The 25,195-nt window shown below is 41.5% G+C and overlaps 1 protein-coding gene and 2 long non-coding RNA genes across 3 annotated transcripts; 2 read left to right on the top strand and 1 right to left on the bottom strand.

Moving 5' to 3' along the window:
- Positions 1–243: 243 nt before the first annotated feature.
- LOC117446494 (uncharacterized) lies at positions 244–7,441 on the bottom strand. Its single transcript, XR_004552150.2, has 4 exons — positions 7,353–7,441; positions 6,624–6,748; positions 6,390–6,523; positions 244–695 (listed from the first exon to the last, which is right to left on the bottom strand). It is a non-coding gene; the product is annotated as an uncharacterized lncRNA (long non-coding RNA).
- Positions 7,442–9,985: 2,544 nt separating this feature from the next.
- LOC117454877 (uncharacterized) lies at positions 9,986–13,643 on the top strand. The gene is made up of 5 exons (XM_034094170.2): positions 9,986–10,125; positions 11,392–12,198; positions 12,520–12,675; positions 12,777–12,869; positions 13,132–13,643. The coding sequence occupies exons 2-5, from the start codon at positions 12,025–12,027 to the stop codon at positions 13,309–13,311; spliced, it is 603 nt and encodes a 200-aa protein (XP_033950061.1). The 5' UTR covers positions 9,986–10,125; positions 11,392–12,024; the 3' UTR covers positions 13,312–13,643.
- Positions 13,644–15,155: 1,512 nt separating this feature from the next.
- Positions 15,156–16,218, top strand: LOC139434341 (uncharacterized). The gene is made up of 3 exons (XR_011643696.1): positions 15,156–15,454; positions 15,812–15,976; positions 16,134–16,218. It is a non-coding gene; the product is annotated as an uncharacterized lncRNA (long non-coding RNA).
- Positions 16,219–25,195: the final 8,977 nt, after the last annotated feature.

Raw genomic sequence — 25,195 nt, 5'->3', positions numbered from 1 at the left:
TGGGGCGTTTTAGATTTGGTTTACAAAAGTAGTGAAATAATATGAATTACACTATAGGCCTATATAGATTAAATGAAATGTTATTCATGTGTAAAATAGTTCCATCCCTCTGCTTTCACCACAGAAAAGTTACATCAGGACTGATTCATCACTTCATATTCCACACCAAGGTTCATGTGATGTGTACAAATACAAATTGAGCATTAGAACTTTTTTTTTTTTTTCAACCAACAATTTATGTTAACATAAGAAACTGTAAAATCTCAATATTTACAATATCAGAACTTTTTCAACCAACTATTCATTATAAATGTAAAGACAGGGGGAGCAGTGTCATGGTCTTTGTCTGTCTTCCAGGACAGGGGGTCTGGCTGCTGTGTAGGTGATGGTGCATGGGCTGCTGGTGGCTGTGTCGGAGGGAGGTAGGTAGGTGTGATTGTCCCAGGTTGATGCTGGTGGCCATGTGGGAGGTACGTCTGCTAGGCGAGACTTCTTTGCTGGCTGGGTTGATCGTGATGGCTGTGGTGGAGGCCTTTGTACCGAGGTGTATCTTAATCTTGTGGCAGATGGAGGCCACTGTAGTGATGATGGTCCTCTGGTCCTTGGTGGTGAAGGCCCTTGAGCCACGGTAGATCTTGACCTGGGGGCAGGGACAGATGGAGGTTCTTGCTGCTAGGCCCAGAAAGCTGTGAAATCTGAAAAAAATATATAGGACAATAATTACTACTAAGTTTGTTAAAATAAAGTTCAAGTGGAATGTTTCTCAAGCATAACTCAAAATAAAATTCTCTCTCTCTCTCTCTGGAGGAGGAGGAGGAGGAGGAGGAGAAGAAAACAACTTACTCTCGCACAAACTGTGCAACTACCTATAGTATTCTTGTAGAGAATTGAAAACAAATGCCTTAGTCCAGCTCATGGACTAAGACTAAGGAGGAGGAGGAGGAGGAGGAGGAGGAGGAGGAGGAGGAGGAGGAGGAGGAGGAGGAGGAGGAGGAGGAGGAGGAGGAGCAGCAGCAGCAGCGTGTGAGAGATAGAAAGAGACGTTGGCCCAATCCCAAACCACTCCCTCGACCCTACCCCTCCGTGACGGAGTGAACTCCGCCTGTAGCCACACTCGCAGCTCAACGAGGCTCCCTCCTGTCAGATGGAGGGAGTAAATACAGCAGCAAGCTTTGGGACGGCCTCCCCTCTCCGGCACAAACAGGAAGTGCCGTAACTGTATGTAACAACGGTTTCAAATCAGCATCTCTTTGACAAAAAGTTTAAATGAATAACTCAAATAAAACTCCAAACATCTTTCATTGTGTTTCAAAGCTCTTAGTTTTAAACCTGATGTTTATAAGCTTCTTTATTTTTGCAACGGTCTGTAAATATACACAACTTTATAATAAAATGCACACATTTACCATTGTCTAGACTAAACACAGGTTTGATCTTAAGTTAAAAACATATGAGGTTATCATGAGGTTGTTAACATCGCAGTTTATCAGTGGATGTTTGCTGGAACTACTTGTAAACAGCTTGTTTCCTGAGGACACACACAGCGTGACTCCGGTCAGTTAGAGACCGGTCTCAAGTCAGCACCGCTGCAGACTCGCTGTTTGAGGGCTTGAGAGCCCACTCCCCCTCCACACTCGTTGGTTTGGAACAGCCCTCAATATGGCGGACCCTCCGCGTGAACGTGCAAACGGAGGGGTAGGGGGCGGTTTGGGAATGGGCCGTTGTTAGTATTTGGTGCTAGCTCGGAGCTAACGGAGATTAGAAGTAGGGATGCCAGCGATTATTCGATTATTCGAATATTCGTTACAGTCTCCATAATCGAATATTATTTTTAAAAATCGATTTGATTTATATATATATTTTTTTTTTTCTGGCTTAGTTTCAACCAAAAAAAAAAAAAAATATATATATATATATATATATATATATTACATTACATTGCATTTAGCTGACGCTTTTATCCAAAGCGACTTACAATAAGTACATTCGACCAGGAAGACACAACCTTGAGGAAAACAGAATCATATAAGAACATCAGGTTTCAAAGAGCCAATCGTTTCAAGTGCTGCTCAACTGGCTATAGATAAGCCAGTCCTTTATTAGTATATAAGTGCTCTGTTAGCAGTTCTTTGTTAGTCATTCTATCGCTCGAAGTGGAGTCGAAAGAGATGAGTTTTCAGTCTGCGCCGGAAGGTGTGTAAGCTTTCTGCGGTCCTGATTTCAATGGGGAGCTCATTCCACCATTTTGGAGCCAGGATAGCAAACCCACGTGTTTTTGCTGATGGGAACTTGGGTCCCCCTCGCAGCGAGGGTGCAGCGAGTCGTTTGGTTGATGCAGAGCGTAGTGCACGTGCTGGGGTGTACGGTTTAACCATGTCCTGGATGTAGGAAGGGCCAGATCCATTCGCAGCATGGTACGCAAGTACCAGTGTCTTGAAGTGGATTCTAGCAGTTACCGGAAGCCAGTGGAGGGAGCGGAGGAGCGGCGTGGTGTGGGAAAATTTTGGAAGGTGGAAGACCAGACGAGCCGCTGCATTCTGGATGAGCTGCAGAGGTCGGATGGCACATGCAGGTAGACCAGCCAGGAGGGAGTTGCAGTAGTCTAGGCGTGAGGTGACGAGAGCCTGGACCAGAACCTGCGTCGATTTCTGGGTCAGCTGTGGGCGTATCTTCCTGATGTTGAAAAGCGTGTATCTGCAGCAGCGGGTTGTAGCAGCGATGTTTGCAGTAAATGACAGGTTGTTATCTAGGATAACACCCAGATTCCTTGCAGTCTGAGTCGGGGAAACAACAGAGGGGCCGATGTTGATAGTTAGGTCAAGAGAGGGACAATCTTTTCCCGGAAGGAAAAGCACTTCAGTTTTGTCAAGGTTGAGCTTGAGATGATGAGCGGACATCCACTGAGAGATGTCAGCTAAACAAGTAGAGATGCGTGCGACGACCTGGGTCTCTGAGCGGGGAAAGGACAGAATTAATTGGGTGTCGTCAGCGTAGCAGTGGTATGAAAAACCATGCGGGCTAATGACAGATCAGAGCGAGTTTGTGTACAGGGAGAAGAGGAGAGGACCAAGAACAGAGCCCTGAGGGACCCCTGTAGTTAATTGACAAGGGTCGGACTCAGACCCTCTCCAAGTAACCCTGTAGGTGCGGTCTTTGAGGTATGAGGTGAGGAGGGAAAGTGCAGAGCCTGAAACTCCAAGTTCTTGGAGAGTGCGAAGGAGGATCTGATGATTCACCGTGTCGAATGCAGCAGACAGGTCCAACAGGATGAGGACAGAGGAGAGGGAGGCTGCTTTAGCAGTGTGCAGTTCCTCAGTGACAGCAATGAGAGCAGTTTCTGTGGAGTGACCTGCCTTGAAACCAGACTGGTGCGGATCCAGAAGGTTGTTCTGATGGAGATAGCAGGAGAGTTGTTTAAGACAGCGCGTTCAAGTGTTTTAGACAGGAACGGGAGGAGAGAGACAGGCCTGTAGTTTATAACGTCAAACGGGTTGAGAGTGGGTTTCTTCAGGAGAGGGTTTACTCTCGCCTCCTTGAGAGTGTGTGGAAAGTGACCAGAAGTTAGAGAAGTGTTGATGAAATGGGTGAGAAACGGTAGAATATCAGGAGCGATAGTCTGAAGGAGGTTTGAAGGGATAGGGTCCAGAGGACAGGTGGTAGGCAGAGGTAATGAGGGTAAGAACCTCACTTGGAGTGAGAGGGGAAAAGGAGGTTAGTGTTCCGGTTGAAGGTGGCTCAGGTGATCCGGCGGTGAGTAGGGGTGAGTCAGAAAAAGAAGAGCGAATGTCGTAAACCTTTTTTTCAAAGTGGTTAACAAAGTCGCTTGACAGAAGGGAGGAGGGGGAAGGGGCTTTGGGGGGGTCCAAGAGGGTGGAGAAGATGGAAAATAGTTTTTTAGGATTGGAATAGGAAGATTGGATCTTATCTTGAAAGAAAGTGCTTTTTGTCTGAGAGATGGAAGCAGAGAAAGAGGAGAGGAGAGCCTGATAGGTTAGGAGGTCGTCACGGTGTTTGGATTTCCACCATTTCCGCTCTGCTGCCCTAAGGACGGTTCTATTAGCACGCAGTGCGTCATTTAGCCAGGGAGCAGGAGGGGACTGACGAGCCTGCCGAGATGTGAGAGGACAGAGAGAGTCCAGAGAGGATGAGAGAGTAGAGAGGAGAGTTTCTGCAGCAGAGTTTGGAGGCAGGAGTTGGAACGAGTCAGAGGAAGGGAGGGCTGAGAGCACCGAGGAGGCAAAGGTAGAGGGGGAGAGGGAACGGAGGTTACGGCGGACAAGTGCAGGATGAGAAGAGATTAGTTTGTTATGTTTGGAAAGGGGTAAAGAGAATGAAATGAAGAAGTGATCGGAGGTGTGGAGCGGGTTTACAGAGAGGTTAGAAGTAGTGCAGTTCCTTGAGAATATGAGATCGAGGACATTGCCAGCTTTATGAGTCGGTGGGACGGAGACAGTGAGAAAGCAAAGGTGGTTAACAGAGATGTTAGTTCGTCTATCTTCCCCGTCTGGAGGTTGAAGTCTCCGAGAAGTACAGCGGGAGGGCCAGTTTCAGGGATGTGTGAGAGGAGATTATCTAATTCATCCAAGAAGTCCCCCAAGGCTCCTGGTGGACGGTAGAGAACAACAATGGTCAGTTGTATAGGATGGGTCACAGTGACGGCATGGAATTCAAAGGTGGAAGGAGTGAAGTTAGGTAGCTTGAAGAGGGAAAAGCTCCATTTGGGAGAGAGCAGGAGACCAGTGCCCCCTCCTCTGCCAGTGGGTCTGGGTGTATGGGAGAAGGAATATGCTGTGGAGAGAGCTGCTGGGGTGGATGTGTTGGATGGAGTAATCCACGTCTCAGTGAGAGCAAGGACATCCAGAGACTGCAGGGAGGCGTAGCCAGAGATGAAGTCAGCCTTAGGAACAGCTGACTGGCAGTTCCACAGGCCGCCTGAAACTAGGTGCTGGATCTCAGTGGAGCACGTGGGATAGACGAGAGCGGGCCGGTTATAGCGATTAGGAGATACACGGGGCCAGTGATAATTGCGAGAAGACACATGAACAGGAATGGAGAAAATACACATGATTATAGCATGAGGGGCTGGAAAGCTAAACAAAAGAAAAATAAGAATAAGACACCAGTGATACTTAGCTCAAATTAGAGTAGGATTTGCCTCCTCTTTGCCACCCTCGTGACTCCCGCAGGACTCCAATGTCTTTGGCTGTCTGACGCTGCCGCTGACGCTCAAGAAACAGCTGCCTAAATGGACGCCTGATTGCTGAGTTCTCACAGCTAAGGTGCCACGCCCCTCTAGTTAGTTAACTCTCAACAGCTGATGGGCGACAATGCAGAGGGGTGCGTATTTAAATGGAGCCCAGACAGAAACTGGACGCAGTGACAGTTTCACGTGGACAGATCTGAGATTTAAATTCTCTCAAAAGTGCCCTTTTAGCTACAACAACTACAGAACAATTATACAGAGTAGAATAACTGAAATAGAGAAGTCTAATTAAACAAGATTATTACTTACAGCGGTTTCTGCGTCCGAGGAGGTGTAGCAGCCAGGACAAAGGAGTACACTGAATTAACTCGTTTTTGAGACCGCTATTTAACTGCTTTGTCAGCTGGGAACTGGTTTCTCCATCTGTTTCTACGTTTCTATATGCTAATAATAGTAATAGTATTAATAATTGTAAATGGCCATTGGTCACACCACCAGTTTGTTTTACTGTAAACTTGGAGGAAGCCTGCGTGCAGAGCAGCCTGCTGCTGCAGCAGCTACACACCGCCCCCACCCCCCCTCTCCCTCACACGTGCGACTAAAGATGAACAAAGCGGCAGGTAAAAAGAGTTCCTCCTCGTGGAACTACTTCGAACTTACAAGTCCAAAGGAAGTTAAATGCAAGCTCTGCGAAAAGACGTTGGTCTATCACAGCTCAACCTCAACAATGCGTTCGCATTTGAGTGCGAAGCACGCCAAAGAGGTTACAGAGAAAGACGCAGCAGCCGGCCATTACCAACTTCACTTCAAGGCCACGTCGTTGTGATGACATGCTTGTTTATGATTTATGATATGTGTTATTGCTTGTGAGCATATTCTAATGGATTTTGATGATTGAAATATATATACTAGTACCCCCCCTAGAGGATGTGAGGTCATCACAAATAAAACAGGTTCACATGGATAGGATACTAGATAAGTGTGCACACTGATTATATACACTACACATTTTTCTTGGATTTGTTAACACTATAGTCCCTAATATATTTGTAGAAAGGCAGGAAATGGAATTAAATTGAGAAAATGTTTCATTGCCCCCTGTTCTGTGTCCCCCCCCCCACTTATCAAACCAAAGTTACACCTTTACACCCACACAATGCAAGTACACTATTACTGTAATATTTACCTATCTTCAAATGGATCCTTGTTGCTGTATTCTTCTTCTTCAGGAGAGTCGAAGCCTCCAGGTTCTGATGCTCCATCTCCACTGCTGCTAGTGTTACAAGTCCGCTGTGCAGAGCTGGTAATCAGATAATAAGCCTGTTGATCAGGAGAAAAGAATGAAGCAGAGGGAAAGTTGCTGCCGTCTGTGTGGTCGTTCTAGCCAGAATGTATTAAACAAATGAATAAATTCACTTACAAATTATATCTGTTTTCTCTATTTATCTAATCATTCTTTGTGTAACCGGTCTGGATTGACGCCACATGTATCTCTGCGTTGTGTCGAATGAAAACGACTTCCTTCGTGCCAACCAGGTTTATTATCTGTGCAAACAGAATATAATGACAGCAGGAAATGGCTTCACCAGCTTTCTACCTCAATACTTCGCCTCAGTGAGGCCTGACGCTAACTGAGAATGTAAACATACATTTAGCATATCAAAATAACCGTATGACATATCTGTCTCTAATCAAAAATGGACATAAATCCACATGCCATATTATGACTTTCATGAAGGATTAAAGCCTTTTTCATTTACAGTATATAATACAGCGATTACAGATAACACACCCTCCGGTTGACTGTAGTCACTTTAACATGGCTATGTTGTACAGGCACACCATTAGCATAGCATTAGCGCTTTAGCATTTAAATAATATGAACAATTATGACCTCAGACCAGCATTTCACATATTTATACAAACAGAATAAACTTTAAATGTAAGCCAGACTAGTGCACGGGAGTCATACACATGGTAACATGTTTCATTATTCAGGGGGCAACAGCCTGTGCTAAAGAAGCTAGCGGACGCCATTAGCCACACGCTAGTGGCGTAGCTCACAGAATGACATTAAACTACACATAAAACAGTTTCAAACACACTTCTTAGATCGAAATATAACATAATCGGTGTCCACACTACTAACCTGTTGAACAGGAGAAATTAATGAAGCAGAGGGAACGTTGCTGCCATGTGTCTGGTCATTCCATGGATGTATAATCGTTGTTGTTCTTGTTCTTCTTGTTGTTCTTCTTGTTGTTGTTGTTGTTGTTGTTGTTGTTGTTCTTCTTCTTCTTCTTCTTCTTCTTCTTCTTCTTCTTCTTCTTCTTCTTCTTCTTCTTCTCTCGGTTTTTTGGCGGATTGCAAACAACTTTAAGGTGCATACCGCCCCCTACTGTACAAGAGCGTGTATCAACATATCATCCTATCAGCACTTGTGGAATTATACCACTGTGTTTACGTTGTTTTAAATTCTTCCAATCAATCCTTTTTCACTCAAATACTTAAGAATGGCCTTCCTGGTAGCTCTTACCCCCTCACCTTCTGTTCCCAGTATCCCCATCAGGCTCCACTCCCTTCCTGCCTCTCTGACCCTGTCTCTTAGTTTTTCCCTCTCTGTTTTGTACATGTTGCAGTGTAATATGATATGTTCCACATTTTTTTTAAATCCACAGTTCCTATGACATGGAGTAACATTCAATGCTGTGTGATCCAGTCTGAGTCTAGCTATCATGATTTCCTAGATTAAGTTCTATGAGTAATTCTTCTCTGACAGTTGTTGTTGACTGTATACTTTTTTAAATGGATAATGAATCTGTGCATATCACCACCCTATCTGGTCTGACCTCTTCAACCCACTGTAATCCTATTATTACAGCCAGCATTTCTGTTGCACACTGAGTGATAATTGATCTGACGTTCTTCTTGAAATCAATATTTTAAAGTCTGGGATATATATACCAACTCCAACACACTCTTGTTCTTAGAACCATCTGTGTATATTTTGAGGTAATTGTGATAATTATTGACTTAATTGCACCTATACACAACCGTATCGCTTTATATTGTAATCTATAAATATTTAGTAATGACGTTTTTGCTGCTGCTGCATATATTATACACCCGTAATCCAGAGTTGTCCTCATAATTGCCCTATAGATGTCAATTAGTGCCTGTTTGTCTGCCCCCCAGTCTCATCCAGCCACTGCTCTTAATAAGTTCAAAACTTTTTGGGATTTTGTTTCCAAATGTTTAATATGGGTTTTCCATGGTACATTTACTATCTAACCATAGCCCCAGATATTGAAATGCATTGACCTCATTCATCGGCTTTCCATATACTGTAAGCTTCTCAGTCTCCATCTTGCGTTTATTTGTAAATGTCATGAAGCAAGATGTGCTTGCTGACAGTTTGAAACCCCAGTTGTATGACCACTTCTGGAACATTTATTCCCCTTATCCATATGTCCCCGTCATCTACAACGCAGGTTTGATGCATCCGTCCAACTTAGTCAATATGTCATTTATCATAATGTTAAATAATATCACGCTGATTGAACTCCCTTGGGGAATACCATTTTCTATATTGAAGTCTTTCGAAACCTCTGCCCCTACTTGAACTCTGAATTTCCTGTCTGAGCCATGATCCTGTTACTGTCACTGTTACTGTCACCTGTCACTTAATTTGATGAGTAACCCATCCCTCCACATAGAGTCATAAGCCTTTTCAATGTCAAAATATACTATTGCCATAACCTCTTTCATTTTCAGTGTCTTCACACTGTATTCCCACCTCATTGATCACTCTAACCAAAGCATTGTGGATCTTCCTTTGCGAAAACCAGTCTGGAAATTACTCAGCAACCCTCTTTGTTCTAAGACATGGCTATATGTCATCTTCTCCATCCATTTACACAAGTGTGATGTTAATGCTATGTCTGTAGTTACTGAATACCTTGTTTTGTTCTTTAATAGCTCTGCTACATTCCTCATTCCACCACGGCACCACTTTCTTCCTACCCTCTGTTGTTCTTTTTGGTATAGTTTTATTTGCTGCTTCTTTAATGTGCATTGTGATTTGATTTGATTTGAGCACTCCTCTATACTTCCTTCTAATGCTAACAATTGTGCTGACTCCTTACAGAAAATTCTACATTTCTCCCAGTCTGCTTTACCAAAGCACCACCTGGAAAATATACTCACTTCCTATTTGTGTTGATGATAGAGAAAACTGGGTAATGATCTAACATAGCAACAGAGTAATTATGTCGTTGAAAATCTTAGGTCCAGCATCCAACAGTGAATATAAATATAAAATCTAAGTGTTAATGATTGTCAGTAGAGATGGGATGGCAGAAGGTGCTATATATATATAATTCCAAAACTGGTAAAGACCTTTCAAATGTAGCAATAATAGTCATATAAGAAAAGTATTGATCTAATAACAGAGATTTATTCTTGAATCAACTTGTTCATGTAATTTTATTTCATTTGAAATAAAATGAAACATTCACAGTTAATGTAATTAGATTATACATTATTAATGCCATATATTTTTGCATACATTCACTGTAAATATTTATTCAGTATGATAGCTGTCTATCAGAAGTTAAATCAATTTCTCACTTATTCTGACAATCTACTTAACCCAAAATAAAAGAACCCAATAAAAAGAGTTGTTAAATAATAGAGAAGTCACGTTGTAATAACAATAACTAATATTGTCGGGTGTTCTTTTTCTGCTTTGCCAAAGGCCACTGTGTCAAGTGTCCCATTTGGGTTGCCGTATGTAGCAGACCATCTCGCACATAGGCAGTACAGATCGGGCAGTTCGGTAGTGACAGAGGTAATCGTCGTAACCAGCAGACTTCATCCGCCTCCAGTCTTTGACACTTGGAAAACAAGCACATGTGATACTGGTAAAGATAAACTAATGTATATATATTAATATAATACCGAAACGTTAACGCTTGTCTGAGTATATCTTCCGTTGACTCTGGCTGTGGGTCTTACCGGCTGTTGATAGCCCTTATAAGCTAACGCTAGCATGCTTTATTCAGACATTAGCTTTAGCCTTTAGCCCGCTTTGAGTTATGGGTGGCTAACGTTACTACAGTCCGGTAGCTCAGTTAAGAAAATGTAACGTTACTTATGGGAAACGTTAGCCTACGTGTGTCTGGCCGTGACTCTGACTGAGTAGGCCGTAAAAGCTTGCGCTAATGTTTAGCATGCGCTAACGTTTAGCTTGTGCTAATGTTTAGCATGCGCTAACGTTTAGCATTCTTTATTCAGACCACGCATTATCCAGTGAAGAACACTCAGCAGAGCATATATTTCTCAACACAACATTAACTGTAACGTTAAATATTCTTAACTGAGCTAGTGGACTGTAAAAACACTACCCACCCATGACTACAGGCTAAAGTCAATGTCTGAATAAAGAATGCTAGCGTTAGCGGTCTACCAGCATGAGTCATGGCCAGATTCAAAGGTAAATATACTCAGACAAACATTAAGTATATTAACTTTACCTTTTCTTAACTGAGGCTTGGTGGCCTGTAAACAGTATGAACAGGCGGCTGCGTGTTTTATATTGTAAATAAATAGATAAGACTATACATTTGTATGTATTACCAGAGTAGAAATTCTGGTGTTAAACGTCAATTTAAGGACAGAGTAAGTGTGTTTCTTTCATATTGACGAGCGACTTATATTTTAATTTTCGAGTTCAATTGATAAAGATATTGTAAATGTAACTTGAGTTTACAACATTGTGTTATATATTTTTACATCACCAAAATGTTGACCACTGTCCTAAAATAAAGTATAGGCTTTGAGTAACGAATTTTAGTGGGCTGTCTTTCATTTTGACACACAGAACAATGTTAAATGGATATATCCGCCTTCTTTCATTTATCTTTCCATTCCCACAACAATATACATAAAGAAATGGCATATTTTGGACATAGTTCGAATGGTGATTAATCATGATTAATACATTTTTAAGCTGTGATTAATCTGATTTAAAAAAATGTAATCGTTTGACAGCCCTAATATATATATATATATTATATATATATGAACTTTGTAAAGTACAATGCAATTTGAAAAGAAAGAATGTATTGAGTGTACACCTGCATTTCATTAATTCCCTCTTCACATCTCTCTATTTCTCTTTCTCTTAGAGCGCCATGGCTGATATTGAACCACCTGTTCGATTGCTGATCATCTTGAACGACCACAACAGCGTCAGACTGGAGCTTCGAAATGGGATTCCCAACTCAATGGAAGAGCTCATTGAGGAGGTCAAGAATTCATGTGGATTGGACACTGATTTTGGGAACACATTTGTTAATCTTACATCTACACATGCGATTAAAGATTTAACATTGATCAAAGTTGTCGAATTAGACTCCGATTCTCCAACTGTGGTCTTGTACCCAGTTGAGATACCATTTAAATAGTACCCCTACAAGTGGACTGTACAGTGAAGACTCCTCTGAATCTGTGAATACCGATGACACAGTACTACTTAGCGGCTCTTCCTCGGAATCATTAAGAACACAGCAGTGGCCTAAAGTGTTTCCTATCCCGGTCTTCTCCTATGACACAGAATGTCAATTACAGAGAGGAAATGTAGAGTACACAAAGAACCAATCTAGACTGACACCAAGCTCAAATCATCTGCAGAGCTTGCTGTGAACTCGTTGAAGACCAAGTCTCAAGAAGAGTCCTACCCTGCGAAGAATTTAAAGAGAGCCAGGCGAGCTGAGGCCAACCATTTTGCATCCTTGTCGATTGGTGAGACTCCAGAAAGCATGGAGCAAGAGACAATTTCCCTTTTGGCAGAACAACAGAAAAGAAACAACCGGCAATCAATAAAAGAAAAGATGGCGAAGGCGTTTGGATACCGAAGACAAGAAATAGTGCATCAGAGGCCAAGCATTGAAGGCCTCTTGGAGCGGTGGCCTGCACTTTTTCACATGGAAGAGGTAATTATTTTGATGAACACCTTGATTGTAAGCCTGTAGTGGAGAAGAAATGAGGGCCCAACTAACTAACAACTATAGACAGCCAAGGCAAATATGTTGACGTTTATTTTTGAATATATATCACAATATAAGCTTTACATCTATTACTCTTAGTGTCTTTATTTGGTGGTGGTTTTCAATATGTGGATTAATTCATTTAAATGTTACATTCATACAAGCTGACTTGGAGTACTTTTAATCAAACCGTTGGCTCTTTATAAAAAATATGTGTATTATAAATTCTCAGTATTTTTTGTTTTCTATGCTGCTTATATTTTCTAGGTAAATGCTGAGTTCATGCGCATAACAACATTTCCATTGGAGACAAAGTTCTTGGCGCAGTTGGACAAACACTCCACCAAACTGCCGCAGGTCATCAGGAGCAGGGGAGGAGTTGTGAAACAGAAGACCACCGGGATCTTGCAGGTTTTGGATGAGGTATCTATGAATGAGTTTTTTATCTGTGGGATCAGTGGCTGAATCGTCCTTTTTCTTGCATTTGATTTATTATATATATATATATATCTGTTCTTACTCAGACTGTGGACATCGCCATCAGAAGAGCATGCATCCTCAAATCTCTAATGGTCTACCTGGGTGAACCTGTTGACCATCTCATCAAAGAATTCCAGGTAAGACCTCTCACTCACAAGAAGTTTGTTCATAAAAGAAAACATATTTGTACTGCATGCAAATAACTGCTTGGTTAGAAAGATAGTCATTTGTGATGACCTCTTGAGCCGACTGAACTGAGAACTTTCCTTTTCATCTATCCACTCTAATCTTGTATTTGTAAAAGGTAGCTGCAATCTTGGGGAAACATTTGCGCCTCAGGCCTGTTGAACTACACTCTGTGGTCCTCATCCATTCCCCTTTTTTTTGCATGATATGCAGGACGCTGAGGCAGGCAACAATGGAAACCTTTGTCACTGGGAAAGAGGATCAGTTTCATCGACCCAAAGACGTCAAGGTTCTCATCGAAGAATCAGATGTCCTCAGCGCCTTGCCCTGGGTTGCGACAGCTTTTGCCATGCTCTTCGGGCTCATATACGCACTGAAATGCCTGCGAGCTAGTGCAGGCAGTCAACTCGAGCACTTACGCTGCATTCATACATAAAGCCCCCTTGCCACTCTACAACCAACCAAACAGAGTCTCCTTAATATGCTGCTCTATTTAACCTGCCAGATCTCTCTCCATGCATTGCTTGCTGCTGCTACTATAGCTTTAGCTACTTCCACGTCACTGCTGCTTGCTGCCCCACCACCACCCCAGCTTCCACCTGTAGGCTCGGGGGTTAGTTATTTGATCATCACTCATCGTGCTATGTATATCTGTGGAGTGATGATGCCCGAGCCTAATCGCCAAACGCAACTATATGCTGCTTCTAATAAACATGTTAAAGAAACACGTGAGTTGTCTGACTGAACTTAAGATATCAGAAATAACTGCAATCCACTTTTGAAGTTGTGCAAAAAGTATTGATGGAGCTTGAGGGGAAAAAGATGAGCCCAAAAGTGAATAAACTGAGAACCCAGCTGTTCATCCCAGAGTAGACACTTTCTTGCACTCACTCACAGTTCCCATTGTTACATGGTACGGTTTCTAAAACCAAGGTTTTATAATAATTATGCATTGTAAAACATTTGCGAAAAAGTGTTGTGTTCAGAAGTTGCACTTACAGTATGACCGATCTTCACTGTAGAAGTTATGCATGTCTAATCAGTTTCAGAGATGACATGTCTCACAGGCATTCATTTATAATGAATAGTTGGTTGAAAAAGTTCTGATATTGTAAATATTGAGATTTTACAGTTTCTTATAATAACATAAATTGTTGGTTGAAAAAAAAGAAAGTTCTAATGCTCAATTTGTATTTGTACACATCACATGAACCTTGGTATGGAATATGAAGTGATGAATCAGTCCTGATGTAACTTTTCTGTGGTGAAAGCAGAGGGATGGAACTATTTTACACATGAATAACATTTCATTTAATCTATATAGGCCTATAGTGTAATTCATATTATTTCACTACTTTTGTAAACCAAATCTAGAACGCCCCAAAAAATAGATGAGATGAGTAAATGTGTTTTCACCTATGGTTTTCAGGTTTTCCAAAAATCGGATTTCTCATTTTCAGCTAAGTATCTCATAAGACAGTGCTCTAAGGTGAGTGACTTGCATCTCTAGCAAGACCAGAGAGTGTCCTGAATATTTTGATAAGTAACATATGGGGTGCCATGTTATAAGTACATTTAAAAAGTGATTTAAGGAGACGTCTACATATCGAGAAAATATCCTTATACTCCATAGGGTTAAGGAAAAGGGTAAGGCAATTGTATTTTTTATATATATATTTTATATTGTTTGATTTATTGATTATATTCAAAGGAAAATTTGTTTCATCCCTGAATCTGGAATAATATACAATTTACAGCAAAGCCTAAAAATGTCAAGAACTTTTCAACTACAGATTGCTTTGGTCTGGCTTTACTCTTCACTGATTGGTTAAAGACACTTTAAACTTAGTGGCTATGGAAATCAGAAGGAGGGGCTCATTATCATATTAAAAAAACGCGCGTTTTATACGCGTCGAGAACGCGCGTACAACGCGCGTTTTACGCGCGAAAAACGGGCGTTTTTTACGAAAAACGCGCGTTTTAAACGGGCGAATAGTGGCACTTTAGGCTTTCGATATCTAAAAAGCCTCTGGGCGCGCCGCGACAGGTGAATATGCAAATGAGGCTTGCAGAACCACACCCTCAAACCAATATAAAAGTGGACATTTTAACGATTGTAGTTGGGAGGATAATACACATGCATCATAGATTCTCATTTCATTTGAATCTAAACTACATGCCTTAACCCTTTCCCCTGCCCCTACAGTTTATAACAAACACTAAGATCAATCTGCGACTCTCACAATTTAATGCAAACATCTGTTTGTGCCTCTATATAATTCTAGGATTTTCCAAAAAACTGCTTCCAATGAGCGGGAGTGTCAGGTGCTTCGCCCATGGATAAAGAGTGTGAGCAACCATATGTACTGGTGTGCGGTGTCGACCCCTTCTGGTCAAGGAGCCCAGATTGTTGCAAAATGGGAGTCGGTTGTGTCTCATGTACAGAACGTACACGCAGGCCATGGAGACCTATTCCCGTCATGCATCCATGGCAGGCTGGAGGGGAGGGAGTCCCACAAGAAATGGCTGGAACCATGTGAGTTGTTTTTTCCCAAATGTAATATATAATTAGCATATACTATATACAAATCCTGAACTGTAAATATACATGGCTACACATTTTAAGTTACTGATAATGGATCAATATAATGAGTTGCCAGTAATCAGCAACAATTGTTTGTGCAGTCCCAAAACAGAAATGTTAGGGAACAAAGAAAATAAATATGAGGGATTTTTTTCTGTTATATAATATAGGATCGAAGGTATCCAAAATGGCAAACAGTCGTATTAAAACAGGTTCTTGTATTTAAATACAACCTCATAATTTTGTAGTGGTATGTAAATATGATATATGCAAGTTTCCATAGGGTAAACTTTTACAAATCTTTTTCAGCATACAAAGCAGCAGTCAAATTGGAGACGCTGGTGTGCAACAAAACCCTGTGTAACGACATTTTGAAGCTATCTGGGGCTGCCAAACATCAGCAGTGGAGAGATTCCACAGCCTCCTTATCCAGTTTGCGCTGTATGTCTTCTCCTACACAGGAATGCTTTGTCGGTAAGTTTATCAATCAATCAATCAATCAATCAATCAATCAATCAATCAATCAATGTTTATTTATATAGCCCAATATCACACATGTTACATTTGTCTCAGTGGACTTCACAGTTTGTATAAAATATCAGTATCACAATACGACACCCTCTGTCCTTAGACCCTCACATTGTACAAGGAAAGACTTCCGGAGAAAACCCACAGTTTAAAGGGGAACATGGGAGAAACCTCAGGGAGAGCAACAGAGGAGGGATCCCTCTCCCAGGACGGACAGACGTGCAATAGATGCCGTGTGTAAATTGAAAAGACAATACATTTGCAACATAGGTATTCCAAATGTTTGGAAATGCATGTGTGTATAACAGGAAGATAAATCCACGAGGATATCCATCCAGGACCTATGATCCAGGAATACAGCCACGACTCAAGATCCAGGGCTCGCAATCCAGGACACAGGACCGCAGGATCATCCATGACTCCGGATCCCGGCGTATATAGACACCAAAAAGAAAGACATTTGGGGAAGCTGGGTTAATGGGAACATGAGAGTACACAGGTACAGACAGAGAGAAGGAAGAAGTAAGATGTCCCCTGACAAACTAAGCCTATAAAAGCAAAACTAGGGGCTGAATCTAATCAGCCCTAACTATAAGCTTTATCAAAAAGGAAGGTCTTAAGCGCACTCTTAAAAACGGATAGGGTGTCTGCCGCCCGAACACAAACTGGAAGCTGATTCCACAAATGTGGAGCTTGATAAGAAAAGGCTCTGGCTCCCATTGTACTTTTAGAGACTCTAGGAACAACCAACAACCCTGCATTCTTGGAACGCAATGCCCTAGTAGGACAGTAGGGTAAAATGAGTTCTTTAAGGTAAGATGGCACCTGCCTATTAAGGGCTTTGTAGGCGAGAAGAAGAATTTTAAATTCTATCCTGTGTTCTATAGGGAGCCAGTGTAAGGCAGCCAGAACAGGAGTAATGTGGTCCCTTATCCTAACTCTGGTTAGTACACGAGCTGCAGCATTTTGAATCAGCTGAAGCGACTTGACTGACTTCTTGGTACACCCTGATAATAAAGAGTTACAATAATCCAGCCTAGAAGTAACAAATGCATGGACTAGTTTCTCTGCATCGTTTTGAGGCAAGATATGCCTGATTTTTGCAATGTTACGTAGATGGAAGTAGGCGGTCCTTGAAATTGATTTTATGTGGGCGTTAAAGGATAAATCCTGATCAAATATAACACCAAGATGGCCAAATTAATGCCATCCATAGTTAGTATATCTTTAGATAATTTGTTTCGTAGATTCTTCGGGCCAAGTACAATAACTTCAGTTTTGGTCGTGTTTAACATCAAAAAGTTTAAGGTCATCCACGTTTTTATGTCCTTGAGGCAGTCTTGAATTTTATTTAGATGATTAATTTCATCAGGCTTGATTGATAAATATAGTTGAGTATCATCCGCATAACAATGAAAATGTACAGAATAATTCCTTATAATATTGCCTAACGGAAGCATATATAATGTGAACAAAATAGGTCCGAGCACTGAGCCCTGTGGCACTCCATGGCTAACTTTGGTTTGCGTGGAAGATTCATCATTGACACATACAAACTGAGAGCGTTCAGATAGATAGGACCTAAACCAGCCTAAAGCAGTTCCCTGTATGCCAACTAAGTGCTCTAGTCTTTGCAATAGGATGTCATGGTCGATAGTATCAAATGCAGCACTGAAATCGAGCAAAACAAGAATAGAGACAAGTCCCTTGTCAGAGGCTATTAGAATGTCATTTGTGACTTTAACCAGAGCTGTCTCTGTGCTATGATGTGTTCTAAAGCCAGACTGAAAATCTTCAAATAAATCATTGTTTTTTAAGTAATCACACAACTGTTTTGCGACTGCTTTCTCAAGAATTTTTGAGAGGAACGGAAGATTAGAAATAGGTCTATAATTGGCTAAAACCTCTGGATCGAGGTTTTGCTTTTTAAGAAGCGGTTTTATCACTGCTACTTTGAATGATTGTGGAACATAGCCTAATAATAAAGACATATTCATAATATTTAATAAAGAAGTGCTAATTAATGGAAAAACTTCCTTCAAGAGCTTAGTTGGAATTGGGTCTAACATACACGTTGATGGTTTAGAAGAGAGAATCATTGAATTTAATTGTTCAAGGTTTATGGATGAAAAGCATTCTAGTTTACTATCCAGTGTAATACCAGAACTCACGCTTCCGGGAGCCGTTGATGACACTATACTGGTCAAAGGCAAGAGGTCATTAACCCTCTGGAGTCTAAGGGTATTTTCTCGAATTTTTGATGTTTTCTTAAATCCCCTTTTAAATGTATTTCTTCTAACATGGCACCCCATGTGTTAAATATCAAAATGTTCAGGACAATCTCTGGTATTGCTATATATGCAAATTACTCACCTTAGAGCACTGTTTGATGAGATAAGTAGCTCAAAAGCTTAAAATGTTACATCCGATTTTTCGGAAAATCTTCAAAACTCTTGTGAAAACACAAATTTACTCATGTGATCGAAATGTTTTGGTGTTTTAGATTTGGTTACCAAAGTCTTAGGATCACAAAAGCAGTGAAATATTTGAATTACACTGTATATAAATGTGTAATTCATGTCTAAAATGAAAAAAATGTAATTCAATTTTGAGTAAAACAGGTGTTTATCACTCTACTTTCACCACAGCAGGGACTGTGATACATTAGGACTGAATAATGACTTCATATTACATACCAAGGTTCATGTGATGTGTAAAAATACAAATTGAGCATTCAACCTTTTTTTTCAACCAACAATTTATTATAAATATGTTTTTTTCAACCAACTATTTATATAAATATAAGACACTGGAAAATCTAACTATTTACAATATTGAACATCAGAACTTTCAACCAACTATTCATTATAAATGTCAAGACAGTGTCAAGGTCTTTGTCTGTCTTCCAAGACAGTGGGTCTGGCTGCTGTGTAGGTGGGGGTGATGGTGCATGGGCTGCTGTGTAGGTGGGGTGTACAAGTGCTATACGAGACCACCACGAGACCTCCTTGCTGGCTGGGTTGAAGGTGATGGCTGTGGTGGAGCCTTTGTGCTGAGGTGTATCTTGACCTGGTGGCAAATGGAGGTGCAGGCAGCTGTAGTGATGCTGGTCTGCTGGTCCTTGGTGGTGATGGCATTGGTGAAGGCCCTTGAGCCACGGTAGATCTTGACCTGGGGGCCGGCACAGATGGATGTTCTGGCTGCTGGATAAACTCCGCCGCCTGTGGGCCACTAGGCCCAGACAGCTCTGAAACCTCTCTGTAAAACAAATAAAAATGTAGGACAATAATTACAACTAATTTCATTGAAATAAAGTTCAAGTAAAATGTTGCTCAAGCACACTTGAGCTCACACACACACACACACACACACACACACACACACACACACACCACACACACACACACACACACACACACACACACACACACACACACACACACACACACACACACACACACACACACACACACACACACACACACACACACACACACACACACACACACACACACACACACACACACACACACACACACACACACACACACACACACACACACACACACACACACACACACACACACACACACACACACACATGCATTTCCAGTTACTTTACATTCAGTATAAAATCACAGACACACATATACATAGGCTACATCTGATTACAAAGTCTCATCTGTACAGGACGGTAAAATAATAACAGGCACACATAAATAAATATATGACAAAGTCTCATCTGTACAGAACAGTATGATAAAATAATCGATGGCAAAAACATGTCACTGTAAATGCCTTCGTTGTGGGACGAATAAATGATTAATTTAATCATCTACGCATGTAATCTCACTTTTACACACCAAAATAACGTTAACACAGAGTAAACGTTTGCTAATGGAGTTCATGACTATCGATAACAAATATATATCAATAAACCTATTGTTCATTTTTGCGGTATTCCCCACACATTGCCAGTACACTATTTCTGTAATATTTACACTTACCCATGTCCAAATGGATCCTTGTTGTTGTCTTTGTGTTCTTCTTCTTCAGAAGAGTCAAAGACTTCAGGTTCTGAACTTCTGAGGCTCTATCTTCACTGCCAGGGTTGGGTTGTAACGGAATACATGTAACGGCGTTATGTAATCAGAATACAAACATCAAGTAACTGTATTCAGCTCGCGTTACATTTGAAAAACGAGTAATCTGATTACAGTTACTTTCGTAAACCTGAAGTGAATACATTTTGGATTACTTATTGGAATTATTGGTGGAAAGATTTCCTCTCAACATTTAATATTCAAGTAGTAACAGCCGAATCATCACAGCCCACAAAACCTATTACCGCCGCAGATGGACCAAAATAGCGTTTGAAAAAATATCGCGGGTCCGCTCGCTCAGTGAAACAATAACAACGAAACATGGAGGAACAAAAGTCTGCGTTTAAATCGCGTGTGTGTATATATATAGGTGTGTGTGGTTAAAACACATCAGCCTGCGGTCGCTCTTTAGTCTTTAGCCTTACTAATGATTATTTCTGAAGGTATACACAGTGAAGGCGGTGCGTGAAAGGCGGTGCGTGAAAGGCACTGCGCAGCACGCTTGTCTAGAGGCTGAGTTAACCCTCCTGCTGCCTCCTGGCGCTGCAGAGATGTCATGAAGTGAAGGAGGTTTTCCTTCTATAAAACAGCTGTGGGCAGCAGATACTGTGAGTGTCACGGACATCAATTCATAGATCAAGGCAGACTGGTGCACACACTCTCCTGTTTTGCCAATCCGGTGCTTAAACTATAGCTCTACTACACCCCTGGCTGAAATGTCCTTAAAATGAAGTCCGAGTTCGACATTTTAATTCATGTCCTGCCAACACTGGCAGGACATAAGGCGACACGCCCGTTCTAAGCCGTGTCCCTCACTCCTCACATCCCAAGCTGCATCCCCAAAAAGTGTATTATGTTGTTACATCGTTTCAGATGTGATGTTTCAGTTGTGCTCTTGATAAGCCATTAAAACAGTAAAAAGACGTTCAGTTTCCTTTTGCTTTTTTGTGTCTCCTGTTCACCAAAACATACCCATCTGTGATGGAAAAAGAAAGTAATCCAAAAGTAATCTAAAAGTAATCTGATTACGTAAAGTTTTTAAGACACGTAACTGTAACTGTATTCGGATTACTTTCAGAGCCATGTAATCAGTAACTGATTACATTTGCAAAGTAACCCTCCCAACCCTGTTCACTGCTGCTAGCGAAAAAAATCTCTAGTGAAGTCGGCAACTGTAACGTTTTTTTTAGCCATTTTCTCTGTCTCTCTCTCTCTCCACACAGACGTAAACTGATGGGAGACACGTGGTTTATGTTTTTTTACTTGGTGGGTAGGTCCTTAGTGATTTATCGATGTCCATTGGTCATTTCAGACCATGATAGCTGCCGGCCGAGATTTCCTTGACGGACACACCAATCCACCAATCCCACACAGTGTAAAGTCAAGCTGCTTTGAGCGGCCATATTGGCTGCTGTGCCCTGGTTACAGTCTCACAGGAGATACCGCTGGAAAGCTACCCTTCCAGCGATTCCGCGGATATCTGAATCATGTTTCTACTCCTTATAATCGAAAATATATGATGAATTACGTAAAATTACCACCGACTCCAGAGGGTTAATTTGGTTTCTAAGAGTAACAATTTTATCGTTAAAAAAGCACATAAAATCATTGCTATGAGTGCTATGGGAAGCCACAGCTCAATCGAGAGTAAAAACTCTTCTTTTTTTCCGAGGGAAGGGGGGGGTCAGAGGGCCTACAGATGTAGCGCTTCATTTCAGACGCCTAGCCGTGCGGGTCCGTGATCTGCACGGGGTGGGCCCCTGCTGAAAAGGAAAACCCCCCCGCAGGACTTGAAACGCCCCCTTGATAAATAAATGTAATTTTAATTAAACCAGCTGCAATGGATCATGGATCCACCAGGGGGAGCCGTGAAAAGCTGCCACACTGGAACTCATGTGAAATAAACAGCTTATAGATCTACAGGTATCTGATATAGCGGATATTTGTTAAGATCCATATGTCACGGATTGGATCATATTCTGTGCTAAATAAGAGACATGTAATCATTTACAAAACATCACCATGTTTAACAAAATAATGTTGTTTAATTCACGTAGGTGTAAGTACAAAACCATCGCTATGTTTTTTCATCAGGAAATGCAGCCCGGCTCAAACAAACGATTCTCAATGATCATCCTCACGATCATTTAATGTATCATATGTTCGCGAATTGAAATGAATGCACTAATACATGTAGTTTAATCCATGTGAGTTTACAACAACAAAAATAATCGCTTTGTTTTTATATCACATCCGACCGGAGAAAAATGCAGCACGGCTCTCACTACCGATCATCCTAATCCCACGGGCAAACAATAATATGTACAGTATTAATAGTTTACTGGATTATTAGTGTCTAATATTACTGCTATGACAATCACACATTGAGTTGTTAAAATCAGACCGTTGTTTTCAGTGACGTGCGGTGAGGTTCATGGCCAGCCATGAACCTCACCGCACGTCACTGAAAACAACTCTTTCAGAGTCAGATTTACAAACTGATGCTTCGATTCATTTTAAACAGACTGTTCAACAAAAGGATACCCACAATCTAAATATTGGATTGTTTTTTCTTAATAAGATCCCATGTTCATTACAATTGTGGTCTTACCTTGACTTGAAGATGAAGTCCATGCTATCCTTCTGGACAACAATCTCCATTACATTTTTGTAAAAGTCCTCCTTATCTTCCTCTAGTTTCAAAAGTATGGCTTGTTGTTTGCGTCTGCATAGAATAACAGTAGCAACAAGAACCTGTGGGCTCGCGTACGCCCCTTTCAGTGCGGTAGAGGTTATGGCTGCCTCTCCTGGTGCTTTTTTCATATCCATTGTATGATGAGACCAGCGGGCCTAAATATCATATATACGTGAAATAAGTTATTTAGAGTCTATGGATGGCGAGGATAAATGTAATAAAGGGATCTACAAACATTACATTGGTGACATACAGTGAGATGGTGCAGGCATGCGCTTAGGGCCCGCTTTCCAGACCGTTTCTGTGGGGTGACGCATTCTGAGGTGAGGCAGAGCTCATCTGTGCCTCACCTCACCACACAGTAACTGGCTTGAGCGCGCTCACAAAATAAGTGCCCGCGCTACATTAGTGCCCGCGCTCCAGCCAATTACTGTGGGCTTACGAGAGGCAGAGCTCGTCCCTGCCTCACTCCTCATCGCTCCCATGTAGGAGTTGTAGCGGAGCTCGGACAATTTGCTGATTTTGACTATAAAAAGCGATTGGAATCATACAGAAATCACACTTACAACACAGATCAGTGGAGACATTTTATTATTATTATTACTATTGAGTTTTTCATGTTTTTCCGTTATATTGGAGTATGACAGGTGAGGCTCTGCCTCCCCTTCCTCCCCTGACTGCACGTCGCTGTTTTGTTTTTTTAAACAGTCTGAATGAAACGTCAGCTCTCAGGTGATCAGGTGTGTGTTTACCAGTGTTGGGACTAACGTGTTACAAACTAACGCATTACTGTAACGCAACTACCTTTTGAGGTAACTAATAACGTTACTAGTTACCTATTCCCATTCAGTAACGCCGTTATAGTTACTGTGATTTAAATGCGTTACATTATGTGATGGAACTGAACCGAATCTCCCTGCGGATGCAGCTTACAGGCGAATACAGCGATGTCCTCTCACAGCACCATGGAAAATGAAAGTAACCAGAGAGGAGTGATGATTGGTTAACGCGGCGTAACATTTCAGGGTAAGCCAATCAGGGACAGAGTTGGGCTGGTCTTGCCTTATGGGGAAAATACACAGACACACAAACACTTGCTAACACACACACATACACGGCAATGCTCACCACCAGCACACACACACAAACTATGGCAGATGCAAGTATCAGCGAGAGCAGCAGCGCATTTACAACTTGGAGATATAACCACTATTTTCAATTTGTGGGGATAAAGGACGCACACAATATTATGGTCAAATGTAAACTGTGTGCAGGACAAAAAGGATTGTCCACATCGAATAACAGCAATGCCAATCTCCTGAAGCACCTAACTAATGTACATGAGGTGTAGGAGCAAACACAGTAGTGGTGGCTTAAAGCCCACCTCCGCTCCGCGCCGTCCGTTAGATGAGCCTGGTCAGATTTAATAAAAGAAGTTCAAAACACTGGCATAAAAGTTATAACAATAATCTGATTTTAATGGTAAAAAACACAATACAAAATACAGAGTGCCCTGTAACAGAGCACTCCGGGCTCCCCGCTCTACTGCCGTGCGATACAGATATCGGAACTAGCCAGTCAGAAATAGGGGGCATTTTGCATGAATAAACAACTGCATATATAGACATATTTGGGGCGGAGTTGTGTTCGGCTCTTCCATCCCATTTTACTCCTAAGCGAATCAGAGAGTCCGTGGGGAGGAGTTGTGTTGGCTGCTCACTACCCTAGGTGTTCTTACTGGTTGGATTCACTTCGGGTCGGGCCCAATACAGCGAATCAGAGTTCTGGGAAAAAGTATTTTTCTTCTGAACAGAGCGTGAGAGCTTTGGAAGTAAACAAGGACAGAGTCACTTTTTATCTTGCACCTGAGTTCACTCCTTTACTTTCCCAAGGAATATTTCACACAAACTATTCTTTCCCAGACAATCAAACATTATACACAGATATATTGGTGCCTGAGATTATTTTGGCCCCAGAAAGAACCTTGAAAAGAATATGTGTGTTTGCTGGTGGGAGGAGGTGTATGTGTGTGTGTGCTGGTATCTGGGTCAGTGAGGGTAGATGAACAAAGAATATGTGTGTGTGCTGGTGGAAGGAGGTGTATGTGTGTGTAGCAGGGTATCTGGGTCATTGAGTGTAAGTGAGAAGGTTTATATATATAGGATTACTTTAAAACAGTCCCAAATAATACATGTTCACTTCAATACAGTTCAAGATAATACATGTTTACTTTAATACAGTTTAGAACAAACTAATTAACTTTAATCTTTAATCCCCCTTTTGATCTCACCTCAAGAGATCAACTTATACACAGCATTTGAAACATAACCACTGTCATTATTTTCTACTGTGTCTGTCCCCCAACAT

Source organism: Pseudochaenichthys georgianus, chromosome 1, assembly GCF_902827115.2.
Source record: "Pseudochaenichthys georgianus chromosome 1, fPseGeo1.2, whole genome shotgun sequence".
Taxonomy (NCBI): Eukaryota; Metazoa; Chordata; class Actinopteri; order Perciformes; family Channichthyidae; genus Pseudochaenichthys; species Pseudochaenichthys georgianus.
This window is presented reverse-complemented; position numbering and strand designations above follow the sequence as displayed.